The sequence below is a fragment of the Spodoptera frugiperda genome, chromosome 18, assembly GCF_023101765.2.
Source record: "Spodoptera frugiperda isolate SF20-4 chromosome 18, AGI-APGP_CSIRO_Sfru_2.0, whole genome shotgun sequence".
Taxonomy (NCBI): Eukaryota; Metazoa; Arthropoda; class Insecta; order Lepidoptera; family Noctuidae; genus Spodoptera; species Spodoptera frugiperda.
The window spans coordinates 681617-703512 of NC_064229.1; the positions used below are offsets into that span (position 1 = coordinate 681617).

The 21896-nt window shown below is 39.5% G+C and overlaps 2 protein-coding genes and 1 non-coding gene across 6 annotated transcripts in view; 2 read left to right on the top strand and 1 right to left on the bottom strand.

Moving 5' to 3' along the window:
• The first annotated feature begins 85 nt into the window (after nt 1-85).
• On the top strand, nt 86-7416 carry LOC118278094 (protein phosphatase methylesterase 1). The gene is made up of 10 exons (XM_050700222.1): nt 86-316; nt 688-889; nt 1242-1351; nt 1831-1988; nt 2423-2513; nt 2822-2887; nt 3257-3472; nt 4040-4197; nt 4878-4942; nt 5587-7416. The coding sequence occupies exons 1-10, from the start codon at nt 243-245 to the stop codon at nt 5686-5688; spliced, it is 1242 nt and encodes a 413-aa protein (XP_050556179.1). The 5' UTR covers nt 86-242; the 3' UTR covers nt 5689-7416.
• Nucleotides 7417-17477: 10061 nt separating this feature from the next.
• The window catches only part of LOC118278101 (calcium uptake protein 3, mitochondrial), a 91622-nt gene continuing 87203 nt past the window's right edge, over nt 17478-21896 (bottom strand). For all 4 annotated transcript variants that reach the window (XM_035597174.2, XM_035597172.2, XM_035597173.2 and 1 more), the window contains one exon: nt 17478-21345. In XM_035597174.2, coding sequence (XP_035453067.1) covers nt 21274-21345 — 72 coding nt within the window. In that variant the 3' untranslated portion in view covers nt 17478-21273. The remainder of the gene's footprint in view (nt 21346-21896) is intronic.
• On the top strand, nt 21739-21811 carry Trnar-acg (transfer RNA arginine (anticodon ACG)). Its single transcript has one exon. It is a non-coding gene; the product is annotated as a tRNA-Arg (tRNA).

The window sequence follows — 21896 nt, forward strand, 5'->3', positions numbered from 1 at the left end:
GCTATAGTAAGAATCGAACCGTTAGTCGATTTTTACGGTTATTAATTATCTGTGGTAGATCTGGATTCTGAAGGCCGATTGCCGATTTTCCGATTTTTAAAATGTCGGAGAAGTCGGAGGAGAACCGGGTCAAGTTGTGGTGATATGCTATCAGTTTACAAACAAAAACTAAAGTATTCCTTTCTATGGGAGATTTAAATGATTGCGTAAATCAATAAGGTTTCGAAGATTATAAAATAAACATGTCTGCACTTCAGAAGACTATAATGAAAAATAAATTGCCGCCAAGGGTCCCCAGAACTTCTGGGGTTTCCAAGTAAGCACGAAACTTTTTTTATTTTTATAAGAAAATAAAATTGTGTTATATACTTGTTTGTTTACTTTACGGCTTAATAATAAAAAAAATAAAAGTAGGCTATGCTTTTATAGGAGAACCTTCTTGATGTAATTGAAAATAATTGACGTAAAATCATTGTAAAGTGCGCTATTGATATTGTATGAAAACAATCAAGATTGATTAAAAATCAATGTTAGTGTTCATAAAACATAATCTGGATTCCAGATACTTAACTTTTACACTTAAATTAAGAATTTAAATCCAATAATTCTACAAAATTCATACATAAATAAACGTACGTCAATACATCGACTATTTAGTTTTTATAACAATATATTATGATGTTGTAGGATGGCCCCATTTGGAGCAGGTCGCCGTAAGGACTACACGCCAGTGTCATGGAAGCAGTACTTCCATCAGAGTGTGGATGTGACGATAAGTGCTGGCACCTTCAGAGTTTACTTGTCTCCAGAACCTGACCATCCAGACAGACCTAGGATAGTGACGCTGCATGGAGGTGGCTATTCAGGACTTAGCTGGTCTTTGTTTACTGTAAGTGTCATGAACTGGTATTTTGTTTTTCAAATATTATGTGATGCTGTGTCTTATAAGAAGAATTATCTATGTTGTACTTAACTACTTTTATCTTGTTGTATAGTGATTATTTTTAATGAATAGTTTATTATTTTTAAAAAGAAACCAAACACACAGGAGTTTTGAGTTCATACTGTGAACCAGTGATGTCTGTTTCAAAATAGTTATAGATTGATATGAGAAAACTGAGCAATAACAGATTTGTCAGGCTAAGATTTATTTTGAAGATAGTAGTTGAAGAACTTCAAAAAGGAGGATGAGAGTGGAAATGTTCTTATTCTGATCCATTTATTATTATTTTTAATTCCAGGAGGAGATTACAAGTATGGTCCATTGCCAAGTAGTGTCAATTGACATCCGGGGCCACGGAGAGACTAAAGTGGAGAACTGTGATGACCTCAGCATTGAGACACTTGTAAAGTAAGTTGACTGATTATCTCAGATATATATTATCTATCTCGAATGAGATAATAATATATCTCTTTGCAACTTAGAGTATAAAAACTTCACATAGAAAATACTTAGGTATGTAGATCACTTGGAAAGTTTTTAAAAGACCTATAAGGGTTGGTTCATATCATCGCTTGAGTGTGAACAGTCAATTGTTTTTCTATACATTTGTCTGTTCTGGCGTTACGCGACTGATGATACGCGACGCATGTTCCGTCAGATATAAACCGACCCTAATAGTAATACATAAATAAATATGTATTGAAAAAAATATTTTGGTTGCTGATCTTCAGCAAGAAAATTTAAAAATCCCCAATAATTTACCCAAGAATCGTATCTAAGATCCCTTATTTAGCTGTCACACTTGCAATCAATCAATGAGGCAGTCATCAGTATCAAGTCCCATATAAAACCAGTTTACTAAGTTACATTTATGTCTACTACTCCAGTGACATTGAACAAGTCCTCCACAAGCTGTTCAACGAGGGCATTCCACCGTTAATACTGGTGGGCCACTCTATGGGTGGTGCGGTCGCCGTGCGGGTGGCACTGCAGCCCTCGCTGGAGCACTGCATACAGGGCATCGCTGTTATTGATGTGGTTGAAGGTAAGTTTTTGACCTGTTAAAGTGCTACCTTATAAAATGGTTCTTCAGTTATCTAAAATTAAATGTTTTTTTAATGACTATTGTGTGACTTACTAAATTATCTAAAAAATCACAGTTCACTCACATATGCTAATGGACAAAAGCTCTACTAGTTTCTAGGCTAGTAGGCTGCGCGAAGTTGCCGCGTCTGCGCACGCTGCTCATGATGAAGAGTCCCTCTGTGACTCAAAATTGTAGAGCTTTGCTACATTATTATATGTGAGTAAACCATGATTTTTTATTCAGTTTTAAAAATGTTTACAAAAATTTTTGTTTGTGATTTAAGCATTTGTGATAAAATAATGTCGATTTATACTACTTTGTTAAGGTTAATTGAGATTTGAGTGAGAATTTGCCTCAATTTTTTGTATTAAGTTTAAATAAATAATTTCCAGGCACAGCAATGGATGCGTTGGCCAGCATGCAGAGCTTCCTGCGGAGTAGACCGACACACTTCAAGAGTATCGAGCATGCTATAGAGTGGTGGTAAGTATTTCATTTATTCTCATTTATTTATTTTATACTTTATTGCACACATAAATAAAATACGTTTATATTATACCTAACTTATTACATGTTTGAATGACATACAATGATCTACTAGTATGTTTCAAGTTTTTTTTTTTTATATTTTCAGAAAGCTAATGTTATTTGTATAACAGTGTTTCTAAGTTCTATCAGTCTCAAAAATTAAAAGTTTCAATATTTTCTACGTAAAATATTACGGTAAAGTTGATTTGTACCCCATATGTAAATGGATTTATTTACTCTATGATTTATATATTTATTTTTAGTGTGCGAAGTGGTCAAGTACGGAATGTGGATTCGGCGAGAGTGTCAATGCCCAGTCAGATTATCAAGTGAGTATTCACGCATACTATCTTTAAGAACTTAATCTTAAAAGATGTCACCACTGCTACGTTTCCATGGGTGTCGTAGGAGGCCACTAAGAGACTACATAACTTTTACTTATGACCTTTTAAACTGCGACCTACAACTAAAATGTCCAAAAATCCAGCAGTGCATTTTCACAGGCTGCTAATGATGATCTGATGTCTCATCAAAGAAGAAACAAATTAACTTTCCTTTCACATGCAATTGCAATAAAACTTTCCACTAAAGTGAGGTTCCCGGAGGCCCAGAGGTGGCGATAGCTTACCATTAGGTGATACGTCTGCTCTTTTACCGGCTTATACAATAAAAACTAAATCAAATTAATTTACCCACAGCTGCGAGACCGGTAAACTGGCTATCAACGAAGTGGAAAGCTATACATCAGTGTCGGACGAGTCGGTCCCGACTCCTACAAGGCATGCTCCTCTAGCTGACAGGATTGCTGAGGAATCTGATGGTGAAGCCGACGGAGAATCTGAGCCTAGCTCCGAGACCATTGTTGAACACTTTGTGAAGCCTTCTGCGGTGGGAGACGGAGCTTCTAGTATGAAGTAAGTTTGTTTCGTTACCTAGATGCTTGGTTTTTTTTGATATAGACGTTTTTTAAACATTTCTGTGTTGTAGGTAAGGTGTAATACAGCAATAGCTACTCCCGTGCCGTTTCACCGGCTGTTCCTATATCGTAGCGTGATGTTTTAAAACCTATAGCGTCACTTGTTGTCTTGGGTTTTCAACACAATCTATATATTCATTTTCAATAAGTCTAATTATTAACAAAAAATGCTTTAACAAAAAATGCTTTAACAAAAAATGCTCACCTATTACATGGGACTTGACAAGTAATTGCATAATGTGCACCTCTGCCTACCCCTTCGGGGATAATAAACTGGTGATATAAAAAAAATATAAGTAAGCAACTTGAACCTAGCCCCGGAACGGAGATAAACACGTACAAATTAGTCTAAGAACAGTTGCTGTCTATCTTTACAAGAATTTCCTCCTGAATTTAAGGATTTTCTCCTGTGTCGTGGATGCGTCTACAAATATATCAAGCACACATACACATGTTTCACATCACATTTAAATGCTTTCATGAATAATTTCTCATACAATTCCAGATACAAATGGCGCATCGAGTTGTCCCGCACGGAGCGGCACTGGTCGGGCTGGTTCCGCGGGCTGTCGGCTGCCTTCCTGGCCGTCCGCGCGCCGAGACTGTTGCTGCTGGCGTCTATAGACGGGCTCGACAGGGAACTCACCGTCGGACAGATGCAAGGTTATATATGCTACTAGCTACTTCCGCGCGGTTTCACCCGCTCTGCTCGGCTCCTATTAGTCATAGCGTGATGTTTTATAGCCTATTATAGCCTTCCTCGATAAATGCACTATTCAACACAAAAAGAATTATTCAAATCGGACCAGTAGTTCTGGAGATTAGCGTGTTCAAACAAACAAACAAACAAACAAACTCTTCAGCTTTATAATATTAGTATAGATTTTTACTATACACATTACTTGTAGGCAAAAGCTTTGTAAGTGATTAAGTTTTTAAAAAGTTTAAAAAATAACTGTTAGTACAGCTGTTTACAAATGAGCTGGAGAAAAATTAAGGCACCATTCATAAATGGGAGGGAACAAGGGAGGGCAATAGATTACCTTAACTTTTTGTTTTAAATGTTGCCTCACATTAGGATATTCTCATGTGGATGCGTTTACAAACATAAAGTTCACACATGATACTCAGCCCCGTAACAGCAATTTGTGGATCACACAAATAGTTGCTCTTTACGGGAATCGAACCCACTAGACGTGCGCGGTAGCTGGTTGCGCATGTCGCGCCAACTTTGTAATCATTCTTGACACTCATCACACTTAGTTGACGGCTTGCTGATTGCAGTATATTTTAAATAATTAATTAAGAGAAGTACTCAGTTCTTTTGTTTTGAATTTTTACAGGTAAATTCCAAATGCAAGTATTGACGAGATGCGGACATGCTGTACATGAAGATACGCCCGGGGAGGTCAGTTTTTAACTTTGAACTTAATGTTGATTTTCGTTTGCTAACTTTACATTATGAGTGTGTCATATTATTAAGCGTCTGTTTCACAACGTCTGGATAGCCGCTACGTACTATCTATCACATAAGTTTATCGAGTACTTATACATATGAAAAGTTATTACCCATATTAATAAATTACCTAAATATAACGAATGCCTTGTTCGCACTATGCTGGCATTTTAGTCGAGTAGTGAGCTTCTGCCCCAAAATCGAAGCGAGAGTGAGCTACTATGTACTCGTTACACGACTAAAATGTTAGCGTAATGCGAACAAGGCGTAATGGTTCATTATTATGTTCTCGGCTTACTCACGTAAATGTTGGACGAGGAACTCGACTAGTTTCAAGCCATGCTAGAGGCTCATGCTCATAAGAGACTGCTACTGTAGTAGCAGCGCGACAATCGCCGCGTCGTGTATCGCGAAATGCTGCTCATGAATATGAGCCTCTAGCATGGCTTGAAACTAGTCGAGTTCCTCGTCAAACATTTACGTGAGTAAGCCGATCATAATAATTAATTTAGTATGTCTCACGAAAGTTACAATTATAGGCATAATAGTTATTCATTTTTACATATTAACTTTACATGTCTTGTATTCCCCGCTAGGTGGCGCGCGTGGTAGCGGCCTTCGCGCTCCGCCACCGCCTGACGTCGACCACGGAGCTCGGCGCAGACATGCAACTGCTGCACTCCGTGCCCGGGTGCTGAACTATTGCTACCGGTACTTACTCAGTTACACCCATACATTGTACTGTAACATTTATATTGAGCTCTTAGTTTCTGATATATGTAAATTTTTGAGGTTGATCAGGATGGTATTTTAGCTTATGATTGAAAAAAGAAACATCGGTTTCCGTAATAATGTTTTAATTTGGTCTGTCAATGTCTTCTTTAAGCGTAAACCAATGAACAGATTTGGGTGAATTTCAGTACAACAATGGTTTGAAAACTTTAAGACTCGAGAAAGAAACTTTTCCATCCCGGTTTATCTTTACCGGAAATAAAAAAACGTTTAATTTATTATATGATTTATTATTATATTATCAACATTTTAATCTATAAAAAGTAACAAAATATACCACTTAATCCTTTTTTTTTTTCAAAAATTAAGAGTTCAATATAAAAATATTTTTCAGTTATACCATGTAATAATGACAAACAGGTGTCACAATAGTATTGTAGAGAATTCTATTGGTATTGTAATATAAATACAATAAGGTTGTGTTGAAATATCTTCCAATGTAGCAATAACTCAAGGAGATTGTGTTACGTATGGGCGAGAGCTTGAATAACGATTATATTGCTAAGTGTAAACTTGATGTTAAGTTTAAAGCAATTATCAATATTGTAATACTAGCTACTTCTACTGCCAGCTACTTCTCTTGGTCATAGCGTGTTTATAAGCCTACAGTTGTCTTCGATAAATGCACTATCCAACACAATTTTTTTATAATTATTCAACTCGTATACTGTAGTTTTGGAGATAAGCACGTTCGTACAAACTAATTCTTCATCTTTGACTTTATTCTATTGAATTTCTGTTGAAAACATAGATCCATGCAGATTTTGGGTTGAGATCAGTACCTTTAGTACGAGTTTGCTTTGCGTTTATAGTAATTGAAATGAAAGCGCGGTCGGCGCTCAGATTGGTCGTCTACTTACAGCAAACTCATACTAGGGGTGCGGTTACTGAAACAGTGATTAACTAGATTTTTGAGGTATACCAGCCTTGAAGAGTTAAATAAATGTTTGCCCATCAAAAACCAACCTTGCCAAGTGTAGCTTAACTTAACATCTTAAGTTTTAAATATAAAACGATATAATAATAATAACATATTGCGTAAGTTATCTTTGTTAGCATATTTGAATAGAATTCTCTATAAAACTCATTAAAACAAAATCTTCTTAATATAAGTCTGATTCTCGAAGTACTTACTTACCTGTACTGTGTCCAATGATAGTAATATATTTAAATATATTACCTTTACCCGGCCTGAGGAGAAATTGTGTGGTTACATTGGTAGAATAGTTATCAAACCAATACTTTATTGATTGCAATTCAGTATCAGTAACAAAATTTGCTTTCTGGCTCTGTACTGATAATAATATCTAATAACTTGATTGAGTATATACCCTAAGATTTTGGGTAGCTCGCCTTTATTATATAAAAGTTATATGGGTTTTTTGAGGGGGGAAAATCATCCAATGGCTGTCTTCTGCCGCCTTGGGCGAGCGAGGCGAGAGAGAGTGTCAGACTCTTAGTGACTAAAAACCAACCTTGTTCCTACTCCTGCTTTCGAACCGGAGTCCCAGTAAATCCGCTATACAGTCCGCAATTTGGAGAACTTGGTTGAACATATTCTACCAATGTAAAAAACACTATATGAAAATGTGATTTTCAAAAACCAAGCTATTTTTCGAAAGAATTAAAATGTAACTTATATCGGGTCTACCTTTTTTAGTAGAATTTTTTTGGTCATAATTTTATTTTGCTTAACAACGCATGGCAGAAACTTCATTTCGCAGAAAATCATTTGGTATACCATCATTTGTAATACATTAAAAACGCATAATTTTGTAAGTCAGAATCATCTTTTGGCATAATTTGATACGCATAATAATTGAAAGGTAGAACCATCATATTGCAGAATGTTCACTGTCAGAATCGTCTTTAGGCATAAATTTCATAAACATAATAATTAAAAAGTAGAACCATCATATCTCAGAATGTTCACAGTTAGAATCGTCTTTTGGCATACTTTTAATATCCATAATAATTGAAAGACTCATCTATCACGCAAGCATGTAGCATGCAAACAAGCATGCAGCGTGCAAGCAAGCAAGCAAGCAACATGCAAGCATGCAGCATGCAAGCAAGCATGCAAACAAGCAAGCAAGCAGCATGCAAGCATGCAAGCAAGCAAGCAGCATGCAAGCAAGCAAGCAAGCTGCATGCAAGCAAGCAAGCATGCAGCAAGCAAGAATGCAAGCAAGCATGCAGCATGCAAGCAAGCATGGTATCTGTCACGGCTCCGGCGCTGCGGGGCTCCGGCGGTCCCACGCGCGCTAATCGTCGCAGAGAATAAAATTCTACCATCTTAAAAGTATGCCTTTGGAAATTCGGACATATAAACATTCGGCAAAACAATAATTATATTAAATGATTTTTATGCCATATGTACATTCGTTTAAAGAAGATTCTGCCAAGTGTGTTATGCCAAACAAATTTCGGAGCATTAAAATTCTGCCAGATAGAGGGAACCCACTTATATCTTATTGTTCTAAGATCTTGCTCACAGTGAGTTATTTTTATTGAGTATTATGAAACATGGAATGTGTGTAATATGTAAGAGAAGCTTATAGTTTTAGTTAACTTTTATATCGCTGCGGGAAATATGTGTGTCCTATGTCCAAATACTCAAACGCTACTCAATTTTAAGACGCTCTCAAAACTAGCTCTGTCCTTATCAATTCTTTATAAAATGACAGAGAAAGCACGTTATTTAAGGGCAATTTAAAATTGAGTAGCATTTCAGTATTCGGGCGTTAGTGTCCTAGGATACGATTCGTATATCATACGAAAATGTTCTCTGTTTGTTTAAATATAAAGGTTACTTTTGCATGGTTCACCCTTGTTAGGTATAACAACATTTGATTTAATTTTCTCATACGAACAATGTTTAAGAAAATAATCAACATGTATAAGTTGGATTAACATAATTTTGTGAAAGATCACAATTATCCTTTTTATGATGAAACTCCTCTTTCACGCACTTTCTTGCTGTACATAGACCCTGTTTCTATCTAGTTAGATAGATATTGTGCATTAATGTATGTAGAATTTGGTGTCAAGATAAATGTCCGTTTTCAATAAAAATGTAATTGTGCACTGTAACACCAAAAAGTCGCCCCTGCCCAATTATATTATAATCTGGTTATATAGTATTTATGCGTGTGTTTTTTCGCGCATTTAATAATTAGGTACACCTATAATGGGTACCTCACATGGCACATTCAGAGTGTTTTAACATGCTAACTTTTCAAAGTTAGGAAATGTAGCCAACATTTTCAAATATATTGTTTTATTTAATAGTTGATATCAATTTTTTGTTGAAAACGGACACTATGTATGTCGTATAACGCAACGGTCTAAAAGTTAAGTCGTATCACTAATTTCCATTTATTTTCTACTAACCTTGGATCTCAATCATCAAGAAATTATCTTTCGTTCGTACTAAAGGTTACAAAATGTAGTCGAAAGCTAACTTCACACGTAATACTGTGTACGTAACAACTAACTTTAGGATATACATGATATTTGTAAGGAAACCTCAGATTTAGTAGTATAAAATACATGTATGTTACAAATTTTTTCATATTAAAAATATTGAACGTCGTTCAGCAGGTAAAGTATTCCCCTAAATTAGACTTTCAAGTTTATTGTTTGGAAATAAAATCGAAAATCCCAATGGCTATCTCAAGTAGCCTTCGGTAGGTATATATAACTTGATAAAGTCACATAGTCGTTTAGTGCCACTCTGGGCTACTCGGCCCCCTAATAATTTATGTGTCCACTCGGCCTCTAATCATGGTGTATTCTCCTGTATTTAGGGGTCGAGTAGACCAATGAGCAAATCTTTTTTTAGTGGTCGAGGGTCCCAGATTAGATTAAACGGTCATATTGGTATTTGCCAAAATTTTAATTTAATTCAGGAGAATGAGAAGTGTACTCGTATATTAGGTGTCATGAAGCGATAACGAACCCTTTCTATGTAAAATAGAAATAATTATACACACGAGCGTTCAAATTGTAATTTTAAGTCAATATCTATAGAGCATATTTTAGCTCAACATATTATCTTAGTCATTCGTTTTATTCTTAGTAAATCTGAGGTTTTCGTAACATTTCAACTACGAACATTGTATCACCTTTAGTGCCTTAGTAATTGTTTTGTTGCGTAATATTTCTATTTATTGATTAGTTACTAGTTGTCTCTTGCATTGTCACATATCTTACATAATGACAATGCAAAAACAACTCTAAATGTAATAAATGAAAGTCTCAATTTGTATAGAATGTACAGATGCTATTTGATGTTTAAAATAAAGAGTATTTAATTCATTTTTGTGTTTTCTTCCTGCATCCTAGACCTTTTATCCTACACAGGACAATTTTTATTTATTCAAGTTGGATAATGGCGTCTGATATACAGGTGACTTTGAGTAGGTTAAGTTTGGGTTAGGTTTAGGTTAGGTTTAGGTTAGGTTTCGGTTAGGTTAGGTTTGGGTTAGGTTAGGTTTGGGTTAGGTTAGGTTTGGGTTGGGTTAGGTTAGGTTAGGTTTGCGTTAAGTTAGGTTAGGTTTGGGTTAGGATTGGGGTAGGTTAGGTTTCGGTTAGGTTAGGTTTGGGTTAGGTTAGGTTTTTTTTTTTTTTTTTTTTATTTTATACAGCAGGAGGGGAAATCCTCATGGAGACTCACACCTCCCCACGAGTAGAGAGGTATGAGTACTGCCGGACTCTTACCGGCTAAAACCCCTCCTGCTGTGCCGAGTGTCTCCTCTGACGTGATCAGAGATCTATATATCCTGTGTTTGTAATTCAGTGCCATTCGAATGTTTAACTGTCAATGTTATATGTAGGTTAATAAATATATATATATATAAACTGTTTATAAATAGATAATTATGTAGTCGTACCAACGCTACTGTCATATATTATCACTTAAATATATATACTAAGCGTCGTCCCGCATATCAGCTCTTTACCGGGGTACTGCCATTTGTGATGTGTTCTGTGTTCTTCTAAACGCCCTGCCATGAGTATCATGGCATGGGTCGTTTCGGCGTGTTCAGCGGTCTTCTAGAGTTTGCTGGTTTGAACTCCTATCACTGCGCTGCGCCCGGCGAAGAGCTTCGTTTCTTCCGTCCCTGGCACTATTTCTTGCATTGGCGAACCTCACCACCATCGTTAAGAAGTTGATGAAGTCCGTCCTACACTTCTTGTCTCTGATCAGGTTGGGTAGTTCATCCCGCAGCACCTTCTGATCCATTTTTATTTCCAGCGCGTTTCGTGCCCGCTCATGTTGTGGACACTCTAGTAGCAGGTGAGGGAGGGATTCTTGGACGTCATCGTCGCAGACGCACGATGGGCTCTCCTTGCACTTAAAGCGCGCTAGATATTCTGAGAACCCACCGTGACCCGTCAACGCCTGCGTCAGCTCCTTGGACATGGTGAGCCCTCTTATTGTTTTATACGCGTCCACAGCGTCGGGGAAGAACAGTTTTGTGGTCGACGCCGTGGTACCGGTCCTGTACCTGTGATTCCATTCGCCGAGAGACTCCAGTCGAATCATTTTTTGGCGAATGACATCGGGCACCGATCATAGTCCGGCTTTCTCTTCGACCTCAGTGCAGCCTCCTTTGCGAGCACATCCGCTCTTTCATTGCCCTCCAGTCCAGCATGGGCCTTTATCCAAAATAGAGAGACGCACTTACCCCGGTCCGCGCAGCGGCGCAAGGCGTCCCTCGTCGCCACGGCCAGGGGGTGGAGGGCACCGTGATTCGCAACTGTTTGCAGCGCCGCCATGGAGTCGCTGTAGATGGCATGAGCAGTATTCTTCCCCTTGAGGACCTCCTCCACCGCCTCTTTTAAGGCTAGGAGTTCGGCCTGGTAGACGGTGCAATATGACGGTAGGGTCAATTTCCGGGCTTTGGTCTCTCTGTCCTGGTTCCATACTGAGTATGCCGCTCCGACCTTTCCCTCGATTTTGCTACCGTCAGTGAAAATGCGCACAGCGTAGTCGCTGTGGCTTTGGTACTGTTCTTCGTCTACCAGGCGTCCCAACTCCAGCTCATATTGCTCACTGGGGTGAGGGCTCTCAATTGCCGGCGCCATGCGTTCCATCTCCCGGTCCCCAAGTACAGACAGGTGTACCCCCCTCTTGGCCTTGTATAAGGTCGAGGCCTCTCTGATACGAATGTCCAGGGGTAGCACACCAGCCAGGACCAGGGCAGAGTTCAGGGAGACCGTTCGGTACGCCCGACAGAGCTTTTGTGCAAAGCTTCGTTGAACCGTATTAAACTGCTTCTGGACTCCCCGCTTGTCGGCCGCGGGGGCCCATGCTGCTGCTGCATAGAGGAGTATAGGCTCCACCGCTGCAGTATATATGCTCCTGATGACGTCGGGATGGAGACCCCAGCTGACCTTAGCTGCTCTGGCCAGCTGCTTGTACACGCCGACAGCTTTGACACATACGTTTTTAACGTGGGTGTTAAAAGTCAATTTGCTGTCGATTGTGAGACCAAGCAGCTTGATTTCTTGAGACATTTTAATGTCGGTGCCGCCCATCTTCAGGCGTGGTGTGTCGTACTTCAGCTTGCGCGTCACGGTCATTGCCGTGGTTTTGTGCGGTGCAAATCTGAGTTTATTTCTGACACCCCACGCCCGAACATGCTCGAGGGCGTCGTTGGCTTGCCGCTCGATTTGGGTGGCTGTGTCTCCATCGAATATAATTACGACGTCATCAGCAAACGCCTGGCACCTATACTCCCGCTGCTCCATGCTTTTTAGCAGAGGATCCAGAAGCAGATTCCACAGAATGGGTCCGCCGATGGAACCCTGCACGCAGCCTTTTTCGGTCTTCCGTCTATGCTCCACGCCCAAGTACCTCACCGCCACACTCCTCTCGCTCAGGTAACTGTCCATAACTCTCCTCAAGTTCACCGGACACTTTTCTTCAGCCAGTCTTAGCCTTATGGCAGGCCACCATGCGCTATCGAAGGCTCCCTCTATGTCCAGAGACACGATCACGATCAGCTTCTTCTCATCCAGCTTTGATCGGATGTGCTGGATCAAGTCGTAGAGGGAGTCCTCGGTGCTCCTTTGTGGCATGAAACCGTACTGGCGAGTACTCATCCTGGGCAGTATGTGAAACTTGAGTCGGGCCACCAACATCTTCTCGTACACCTTCCCCAGCACTGGCAAAAGCCCAATCGGCCTGTACGACTTTGGGGCGGTGTATGAATCCTTCCCTGGTTTTCGTAGGATTACCACCGTGGCCTCCTTCCATGCGCGAGGAAAGTAGTGGCAGGCAAGACACCTGTTTAGCAGCCCCAGAAACAAGGCGGAGTTATTACTGACGGCCTGCGCACAGATGTCCGCTGTCAGGCCGTCGGGGCCAGGGGCCTTCTTGGGGTTAAAAGATCTAAGCGCCCGCGTTAATTCATCGGGTTGAAATGGCGGGTCACTAGGTTCCTGATCTCCGCCATTGACCGCTTCCGCCATCCGACGCCCGAGCTTCTGCTCCTCGCTGTCCTCCGACCCCCGGTCCCGCGGGTAGAAAGTCTCAGCCAACAGCTCGGCTGATCCCACGGCGTCCAAAATCCTCCCCTCCTTTTCCAGGGGCAGGTCCTCCTCCCTTCTGGTTGTCCTACCTATGACCCTGTATATTCCCTCCCACAGGCCTTCGGTGGTTTGCTTCTCACAGAAGTGCTTCCAGCTCTCGACCTGAGCTTTTGCCACTTCCTGCTCATATGTTTTCTTCTGTTTCAGGTACTCCTCGACGACTGCGGTTCTACGGACGGGTGCTGCACAACGGATCCTCCTCTTTTTGGTGGCGACGTCTTTCTTCAGTTTGGCTAGCTCCTCGGACCACCACGGCATTGTGAGTTTTTGCTTTGTGCGCTTTTTTGGTATGCTATTGTTTGCTGATTCTACTATTGCTTGTGTGTATGTGCTTATAACTTGTTCTAATTTACTGGTGCAATTTATTATTTCAATTTCTTCTAATTTTAACCTATTTGTTAGGAATTGGGACAGTTTCTCATGAAACTGCCTCCAATTGGCTTTTTTGGTATTGAAGATTCTAGTTGTTCTTTTAATGTTTTGCCCTTTCTGCTTCTCTATTCTGAGTTTGAACTCAATGCCGTTGTGATCCGACCCCGTCAGATCTTCGAGAACCCGCCAGTCGTCTACCACCGCTAACATATCCGCCGCGCAAGCAGTGACATCGACGCAACTAGTGTAGCGCCGGTGCCCCCTCACCACGTCAAAAGTCGGAGTTTCCCCTCGATTGAGGATTTGTAGTCCCAGCTGATCGAAAGCTCCAAGCACCTCCTCTCCTCTGTCGTCTGTCCTACTGCTTCCCCACCAGATGTTCCAGGCGTTTACATCGCCCGCCACGATGAGCCCTCCGGGACCCAGCTCGTTTTCTATGCCACGGAGGCGCTCCAGGTATGGCCCTAGGGGAGTTTCGGGTTCAAAATAGAGAGAGACCAGCGTTATCTTCCAGGCGTGGGTTTGGATTCCCACCACGACGATGTTCTGTGTGGTGAGTTGCGGGTACTGCGTGACATTTATATCTGCGTCGAAGACGGCTATTGCCGCTTTTACAGTCCCTTCTCCTGCATCAGCGCTCTGGAAGATCCTTACGCCTTGGTATCCTCGCATTCTCCTCTCTCGACCGACATAGGGCTCCTGAAGCAGAGCCACGGCACACCCGCGTTTGCTAGCCTCTATGAGGAGCTCACCTGTGGCCAGCTTGCTTCGCTGCAGGTTTGCCTGCAGCACTTTATATCCATTGGGAGCAGCAGAGATCACCTTAGCAATACGCCACCGAGGCCCGTGCCAATGCATCCCACTTTAGGCGGACTGGGCATTCTCCACTGAAGACGCTATGGTCCGTCTTTGTGTGTTTTGCCAAGTGGCAGTTACGGCATGTGACTGTTTTGCCCTCTGCATGGGCAGGGCAGTCCGCTTTCATGTGTGGTCCGCCACAGTGGTTGCACAAATCTACCGATTCCATGCAGTTTTTGCGTCCATGGCCGTAGGACAGACATCTGCTACATTGGACTAGCGGAGACTGGTCCGTCACTCTAACGTGCTGCAGGTCAATATAAAGCCTGCCGGCCGCCGTCAGCCGTTCCCACATCTTTGGTGAGACCTGAAGGATGACGTGGTTCTCGAGTGGGTTTCGCGCCCTCCTTCGGTATTTGATGACCACGGCCGATTCCTCGGGCGATAAACCCTCCAGCAGTCGCGCATTTTGGGTCTTTAGAGCAGCCTTTATATCCTCGTCTGTATTATAGGCCAGAAGGTCACGGACAATTACGAGCGGATTTCGGTGTCGTGCGCTTTCCACTCGCAACTGTCCGTCGGCTCTGAGTTGCGCTGCAGTCCTCTCCAGCTCTTCCTTGCTGCTGCAACTCAGGACTACCCGCTGGTCCTTGACTTTTCGGACCCGGTCTAATTTAAAGCCGCTCTTTTTCGCGTCCAGCGCCTGGCGGATTCGGCCCACTACGTCACCACTGGTATGCGATGTGTCACCGGAGGACACGATCACCGAGTGTTTTATATTCGCGATCCTTCTTTTGGGCTTCGACAGGACCTCTGCATACGAAGGCACTTCTGCTCTCAAGTCGGAGACCCGTCTTCCGATCTCCTGGGTTGTGGATTTGAGCTCCTGCATCTCTGCGAGAAGCTCCTGCCTACCGAGTCCCTCGACGACAGGCGCCGTAGCTGTGCTCCGTTGGTCAATTAATATTTCCCTCAGTTCTCCCATTTGTACGGTGGCTGCTTTTAGCAGCTCACCGTGCTCCGCCATTTTAGTGAGGAGGTCGTCTTCCGTGCCGATCATTTTGGGAGCAGCAGTTTCTAAGTTCACAATCCCTCCGCCCTCAGAGAGACTTTGGTGTTCTGACTCCTTCACTATCTGGTAGAGGCGCTCGATGGCCGATGCCACCTGGGTCCTGATCTCCGTTTTTAGGTTTCTTGCAAGGCCCAGTTGACGTTTGGCTTGTTTTAGCCAGTGTCGCGCCTCCACCGTGCGGTTCTCGAAGATTCGAGTAGGCGTAGGGGACTTCGGCGAGGGTGCGAGCTCAGGAGACTCGTAGTCTCGAGCTTCCGAGCTCTGTAGCATGCCTGTCGGAACCACACTGCGCTGTATTTTCGCAGGTGTAGTGGTGGTCTCGTAGACCAGCTTTCGGGTGGCGTGTTTGGAAGTCGCCAACGTTGCAGGACTGTGAAACATGTTGGAGAAATAGGGATTCTAATTTCAAAGAAATAGGAGCACCCGGTTTATAATAAATTGAACTGTATCCCTGTAAAAGGGGGATACAGGTGTCAATATTTTTTCCCTGTAAAGAGGGGACTGTCTACTTATACTAAGAATAGATAATAAGGATAACTCCCTGTAAAGGGGGTAAACGTCAATAAATAAATAAATAAAAAGTTCAATTCCCAGATCCAGATCTGGTGTCAGGAAGTATGCAGGTCTAAGTCTGTCGAAAATATTCAGTATTGCGTCGAGACAATAAAATTTCACGCACTTACTTTTACTAAACAAATCAAATATCACTTAAAATTAATAATCACTAATAATAACCAAATAAAACATGAAAACAATCCAGGTCTGGTGTCAGGACTCTAAGGTTGTCAAAATGTTAAAATGTTTTTGGTTAGGTTAGGTTAGGTTAGGTTTGGGTTAGGTTAGGTTTGGGGTAGGTTAGGTTTCGGTTAGGTTAGGTTTGGGTTAGGTTAGGTTTGGGTTAGGTTAGGTTAGGTTAGGTTTGGGTTGGGTCAGGTTAGGTTAAGGTTAGGTTAGGTTTCGGTTAGGTTTGGTTTAGGTTAGGTTAGGTTTGGGTTGGGTTGGGTTAGGTTAGGTTTAGATCAGACCTAACCCAAACTTAATCTAACCTTAACCAAACCTAACCTAACCTAACCTAACCTAACCTAACCCAAACCTAACCTAACCTAAGCCAAACCTAACCTAACCGAACCTAACCCAAACCTAACCTACCCCAAACCTAACCTAAACCAAACCTAACCTAACCCAAACCTAACCTAACCCAAACCTAACCTAACCCAAACCTAACCTAACCCAAACCTAACCTAACCCAAACCTAACCTAACCCAAACCTAACCTAACCTAACCCAAACCTAACCTAACCCAAACCTAACCTAAACCAAACCTAACCTAAACCAAACCTAACCTAAACCTTGTGGTTATTCCACAAGAAAAAATCTTTCAGATACCAACGTAATAAAAGTATCAATAAACACTTATATGTAAGTATGTTTACTGATGAAAACTAAAACAACCTGTTGTTGTTGTTATTTATTGATGTTTTTGTAGTTACTTCGGGATGTTTTTTACCAAAACTAAAAAAATGTCTAATGTCTAATAAACTAACCACTTTCGGACCGGGGACCTCAGGGCTAATTTTGTAGGAAATTAGTTGTATTATCATCTCCTGAGAATACGTCGTAAATACGTCGAATTTCAAGTCACCTTATAGTGTGTACAAGTTTCTGCTAATGACTACGCCTGTGTTCCAGTGGGATAAAAAGTAGCCTATATGTTATTCCAGACGATATCTGATCTGTTTCAAATTACATTACGACGCCTTCAACCGTTTTACAGTCATTGGGTAATAAACATACAAACAAACAAAAACTCTCGCATTTAAAAATGTTAGTAAGATAAAAAAATACTACAAAATAATGTTCAAAACACTTTATTTATTAAATCAAAGAGCATACAAGCTATTAACATGATAATAATATATTAGTTATTCAATAGTGCATTATATTAAACTAACTATAGCAGGGCCATTACAAACGTGCGAACTATCACATCAAAAGAATGAGACTATCCTGCTCAACTGGCATAAGTGTGAGCGAGATAAGAGATAAGTACCCTTAGTACGAGTTTCCTTTACGTTTAACGAGAAAGCGTTCGGCGCTATGATTGGTTGGTCAACCAACCATTCGGCCAATAACTTTCGTTTCGATTACTTTAAGCGTAAATCAAACTTATACTAAGGGAATTGATAAAATTGACTTATGACAGTAAGCACGTTTATATTGGCCCGATAATAATGGTAACTTGTAACAAACTATGTTTGTACGACTCGACATGACTAGTAAGTTTAACAATTAAGTAACTTTTATACTGTTTGTAACAAGTTTTGAACTTACACAGCTCTCACTAACAAAACTGAAAATATCAGTGATAAGGTACAGTCGTTAGACAATATATAAGTGTTTAAATAGTATAAAAGTATGATCATGGTCGCCGCTAGGATTTAAAAAGTCTATCTTGTCATTTTAAAAATTAATTTAAATCTACGGCCCCCAGGCCAAGTTCTGTCATCTCAACAAGTTTTATGTTGTATGACATAAATCAAGAAAAGTTCTAAAACGTGACCTTTGATGTCAGATTTTTTTATAAGTGGGCCCAATCTAGCTCTAGATCATTTTTACCCTATTCCTCAAACAGAAAATATTTCTTTCCCGGGGGCGTGCGTCCAGGGGGGTTCAATAATTTTGTTAGTTTTTAGCTTTTGCTATTTTTATATTGAAAGATTTTCAAGTGGTTTGGGACAAGAAAACTCTAGGCGAAAGTGACTTTCATCATATCCGAAAAGTAAATGATCTCTTTGTCTGGGAGCGGAGGGGTAAACGAACCCCCTTGTATCCTGCTGCCGGCGCCCATGAGTAAGATAGTTATAACAAAATTTAGATAAAGATTTCAAAGCAAGTTTAACGTTTAACAAAGAAAGCAAATTTTTACAAAACCACAAAATTGCAGAGATGTTTTATCACGGAAGCTTATGATATTAAAATGAATAAATAACAAATAGAACCATTCATATAGACAATTTGCTAAGCAAGATAGCCAAAATTATTATTATTTGCTTATTAACTTACTATAACTAGAAAAATCTCGTTTCACAGAATCAAAAATTAGAATTAAATTCGAGTCATTTTCCAATGAGAAGAAAATAACGAAAACATTAGAACATAGATAATTAGCACTATTATTGCAACATAAAATAAATAATGTTTAAGTTAATAAATAAATAATCTCACTGTTGACAACCACATAACACTTACTTTAGTATAAAATTATTAAATGTGCGAACAATAATCAAACTTAATAATAGGGATGATGACCTACGAAAACGATTAAAAAAATATATATTTGAACATAAATTGTTTGTTATTATTAAATTATGTTTGTTATACATATATAGAATATCCGCAAGGTAGGTAGGTAGTGGTTAGATGCGTAAAGCTGAAGACCAAGCTCAGTGGCGTGACATTGGACAAGCTTATGTCCAGGAGTGGACGAAAACAGGCTGATGATGATGATATATACTTAATTATGAATAATATTACTAATTTTAGGCTAAGAAAAAAGACCTGTTGCTTTTGACCATGTGCTAAAGTCTGAAGTCTATATTTAAATAAATATTTTTTGTTATCACCATCCGTGACTATTTCAGCACAGAGTTATAACCACAGTCGACAGAATAGCAATATTTTACATAAAGTAAGTCATCATCCCTATGTCTAAAAGATTAGTAAGTAAATGAGCATGAGATATTGACTTCCACGATCCTTACCCGAGGTAGCACTCTGACTTGTTTAAAGGAGAAAGGGAAGGAGATAGGAACATTCAACTTATTAATTATTATGTTATAGGCCGAATACTCAAATCTAAGTTGTTAAATCTCGTGCTATCTCTGTCATTTGCAAAGAATTTGTAGGGACAGAACTATATTTTTGAGCGTCTTAAAATTGAGTGATGTTTGAGTATTTGACTATTACTGACGTAACTGTATGACGAGGAACTCGACTAGTTTCAAGCCATGCTAGAGGCTCATATTCATGAGCAGCATTCCGCGACACACGACGCGGCGACTGTCGCGCTGATACATCAGTAGCGAGTTCCTCGTCAAACAGTTACGTGAGTAACGTCCGAATACTGCTATGCTACTCAATTTTCATCGTGCTATCTCTGTCATTTTAGAAAGAATTGATAGTGACAGAACTAGTCTTGAGTGCGTCTTAAAATTGAGTAGCGTTTGAGTATTCGGACATAAGCCGATAACATAATAATTAACTAGTATGTCTCACGAAAGTTACAATAAAATCAACATTCAACTTCTTGCTCTATTGCTTCCAACGATCCTTTTTCACATTAGCTTTTTTGCTTGCTTTGTTTCTTGTATCTTTGCTTGCCGTGGTAAATAATTTTTTCTTTGGTTTCTTTTCAGGAGGTTTATAAACCCTTGAGGAAAGAATTGGAGGTATGTTTAGGATCGTAAGTGGAGGATCAATAGCTACAGAACTAACTACCCGTTGTAACACTTTGGAGGTATTGTTAGTAAATGTTAGGTGTTTCATATTCTATTTACATAATAATTTAATAATGTATTTAACGCTAGCATATCAAGTTACCCCAAGAGTTATGTGGAGGGTAAGTAATCATAATTATATTTTTTAAAGGTAAGAGCAATGAATGAAGTTTCTTGCTCGTTTTTCTCCATTCTAAACTACACTTTGGAACGAGCACCTAGCTTCACTGATGGACAGACTGACAGACTATTGTTTATTTTTTTCTTTGTTGATTATTCAAAAGTATCTAAGTATATGGTTTAAATGGAATAAATGATTTGACCCTAAGACTTTAAAAGTCAGGTGCTTGTTAAAAGTTGGTTATGTGACCATTAAAAATAATTTAGACATTTTAGGGTGACATGATATGCTAGCATTTATAAGTAATACCTATTTTGAAAGAATTTTTTAGCCGTGAAAGGCAAGAATTACATTAGGCCAAGGTAAAGGCAACGTCATAGATATAATTTAAGAAGTGTAAGATTTAGAATTTTTATAATAATTTCGTAGCAAAAGATTTTTGTTTACAGTTTTTTTACTTTTTGATAATCAATGGTTCTTGAAGAAAATCTTTTTGTAATTTAAAATATAATTATTCGCATGGTCACTAAGTAATAAATTTATTTATATAACTTTTCAATTTTCAACCATATTATATTTAGAATAAAGTTGAATATTGATTTTTCTTACTCAGCAAACGATTTTTAACATTATCAAAAATGGCTATTCATCTAAAACTTTTTATTTATCAGTGGATACAAAACCAACTTCCTTTATAAAAAAAAACTATAAACAAAAACAATTGCAATAATAAAAAAACTAATGAGAAATAACGATGAGATCGAAAAATCGTTTTTAAATATGGCAACAAAACGCATCTAGATGACATATCGTTGTCTCTCTCGCACTTTACGTGAGTGTAGCGCTGTCTCGTTCTAAGGGTCTAGTACGAGTTTGTTTTACATTTAACGAGACCAAATCGTCACTGCGGTCTGATTGGTCACCTCCAATGAACCAACCAATGAGAGGGTTAAATGCAGTAATGTTTCTATCTCGTTAAATATAAAACTAATTCGCACTAAGCCCTCTGTCATGTGTGTTAGAAGAAGGCATTACACTGCACTCTTCATTTCTTGTTTGACACAAGACTTGAATGCCTCCCAGCCTTCATTCTTGGCGTACGACTGAAAAAATAAAGAATAGTTTTAGTAGGAATTTACAAACTTAAATAATGATAAATATTAATTCAAATTAGGTTAATGTTATCTTCACAAAAACATATTATCGTAAGTATTGATCTGTAGTCCAGAAGGGTGACATGAGTTTTTTATGGCTTATGGGGAATTTTAAACTAAAGTATTATTTTAAATTTAGCTATACTTTATATCTAAAAATATTCTATATAAAAATATTTTCTACAGAAAAGTATGAAAGTTATTTTAGTTAAATTAAGGAAATCTTAAAATACTATTACTCCATTACGAATACTACTAATTAAAGAAAAAAATAATTATTTAAAAAAATTGAATTTCTTATTCTATATGATGTAATTACATATTTCGCGACCTCTTACAACTGGCCCTGTGGCGCAATGGATAACGCGTCTGACTACGGATCAGAAGATTCCAGGTTCGAATCCTGGCAGGGTCGCGAAACTCTTTTTGCTCTATTTTAGATTAATGTTTTGGCAAAATCTTTTCCAAACATAATTTAAATATTATTTTATGTATTTATT

Coding starts and splice junctions, on each gene's coding strand:
- LOC118278094 (XM_050700222.1), top strand. CDS start 243: ATGTCTGCACTTCAGAAGACTATAATGAAAAATAAATTGCCGCCAAGG. Junction 1,989..2,422: donor TGTTATTGATGTGGTTGAAG/GTAAGTTTTTGA, acceptor AATAATTTCCAG/GCACAGCAATGGATGCGTTG. Junction 2,888..3,256: donor ATGCCCAGTCAGATTATCAA/GTGAGTATTCAC, acceptor ATTTACCCACAG/CTGCGAGACCGGTAAACTGG.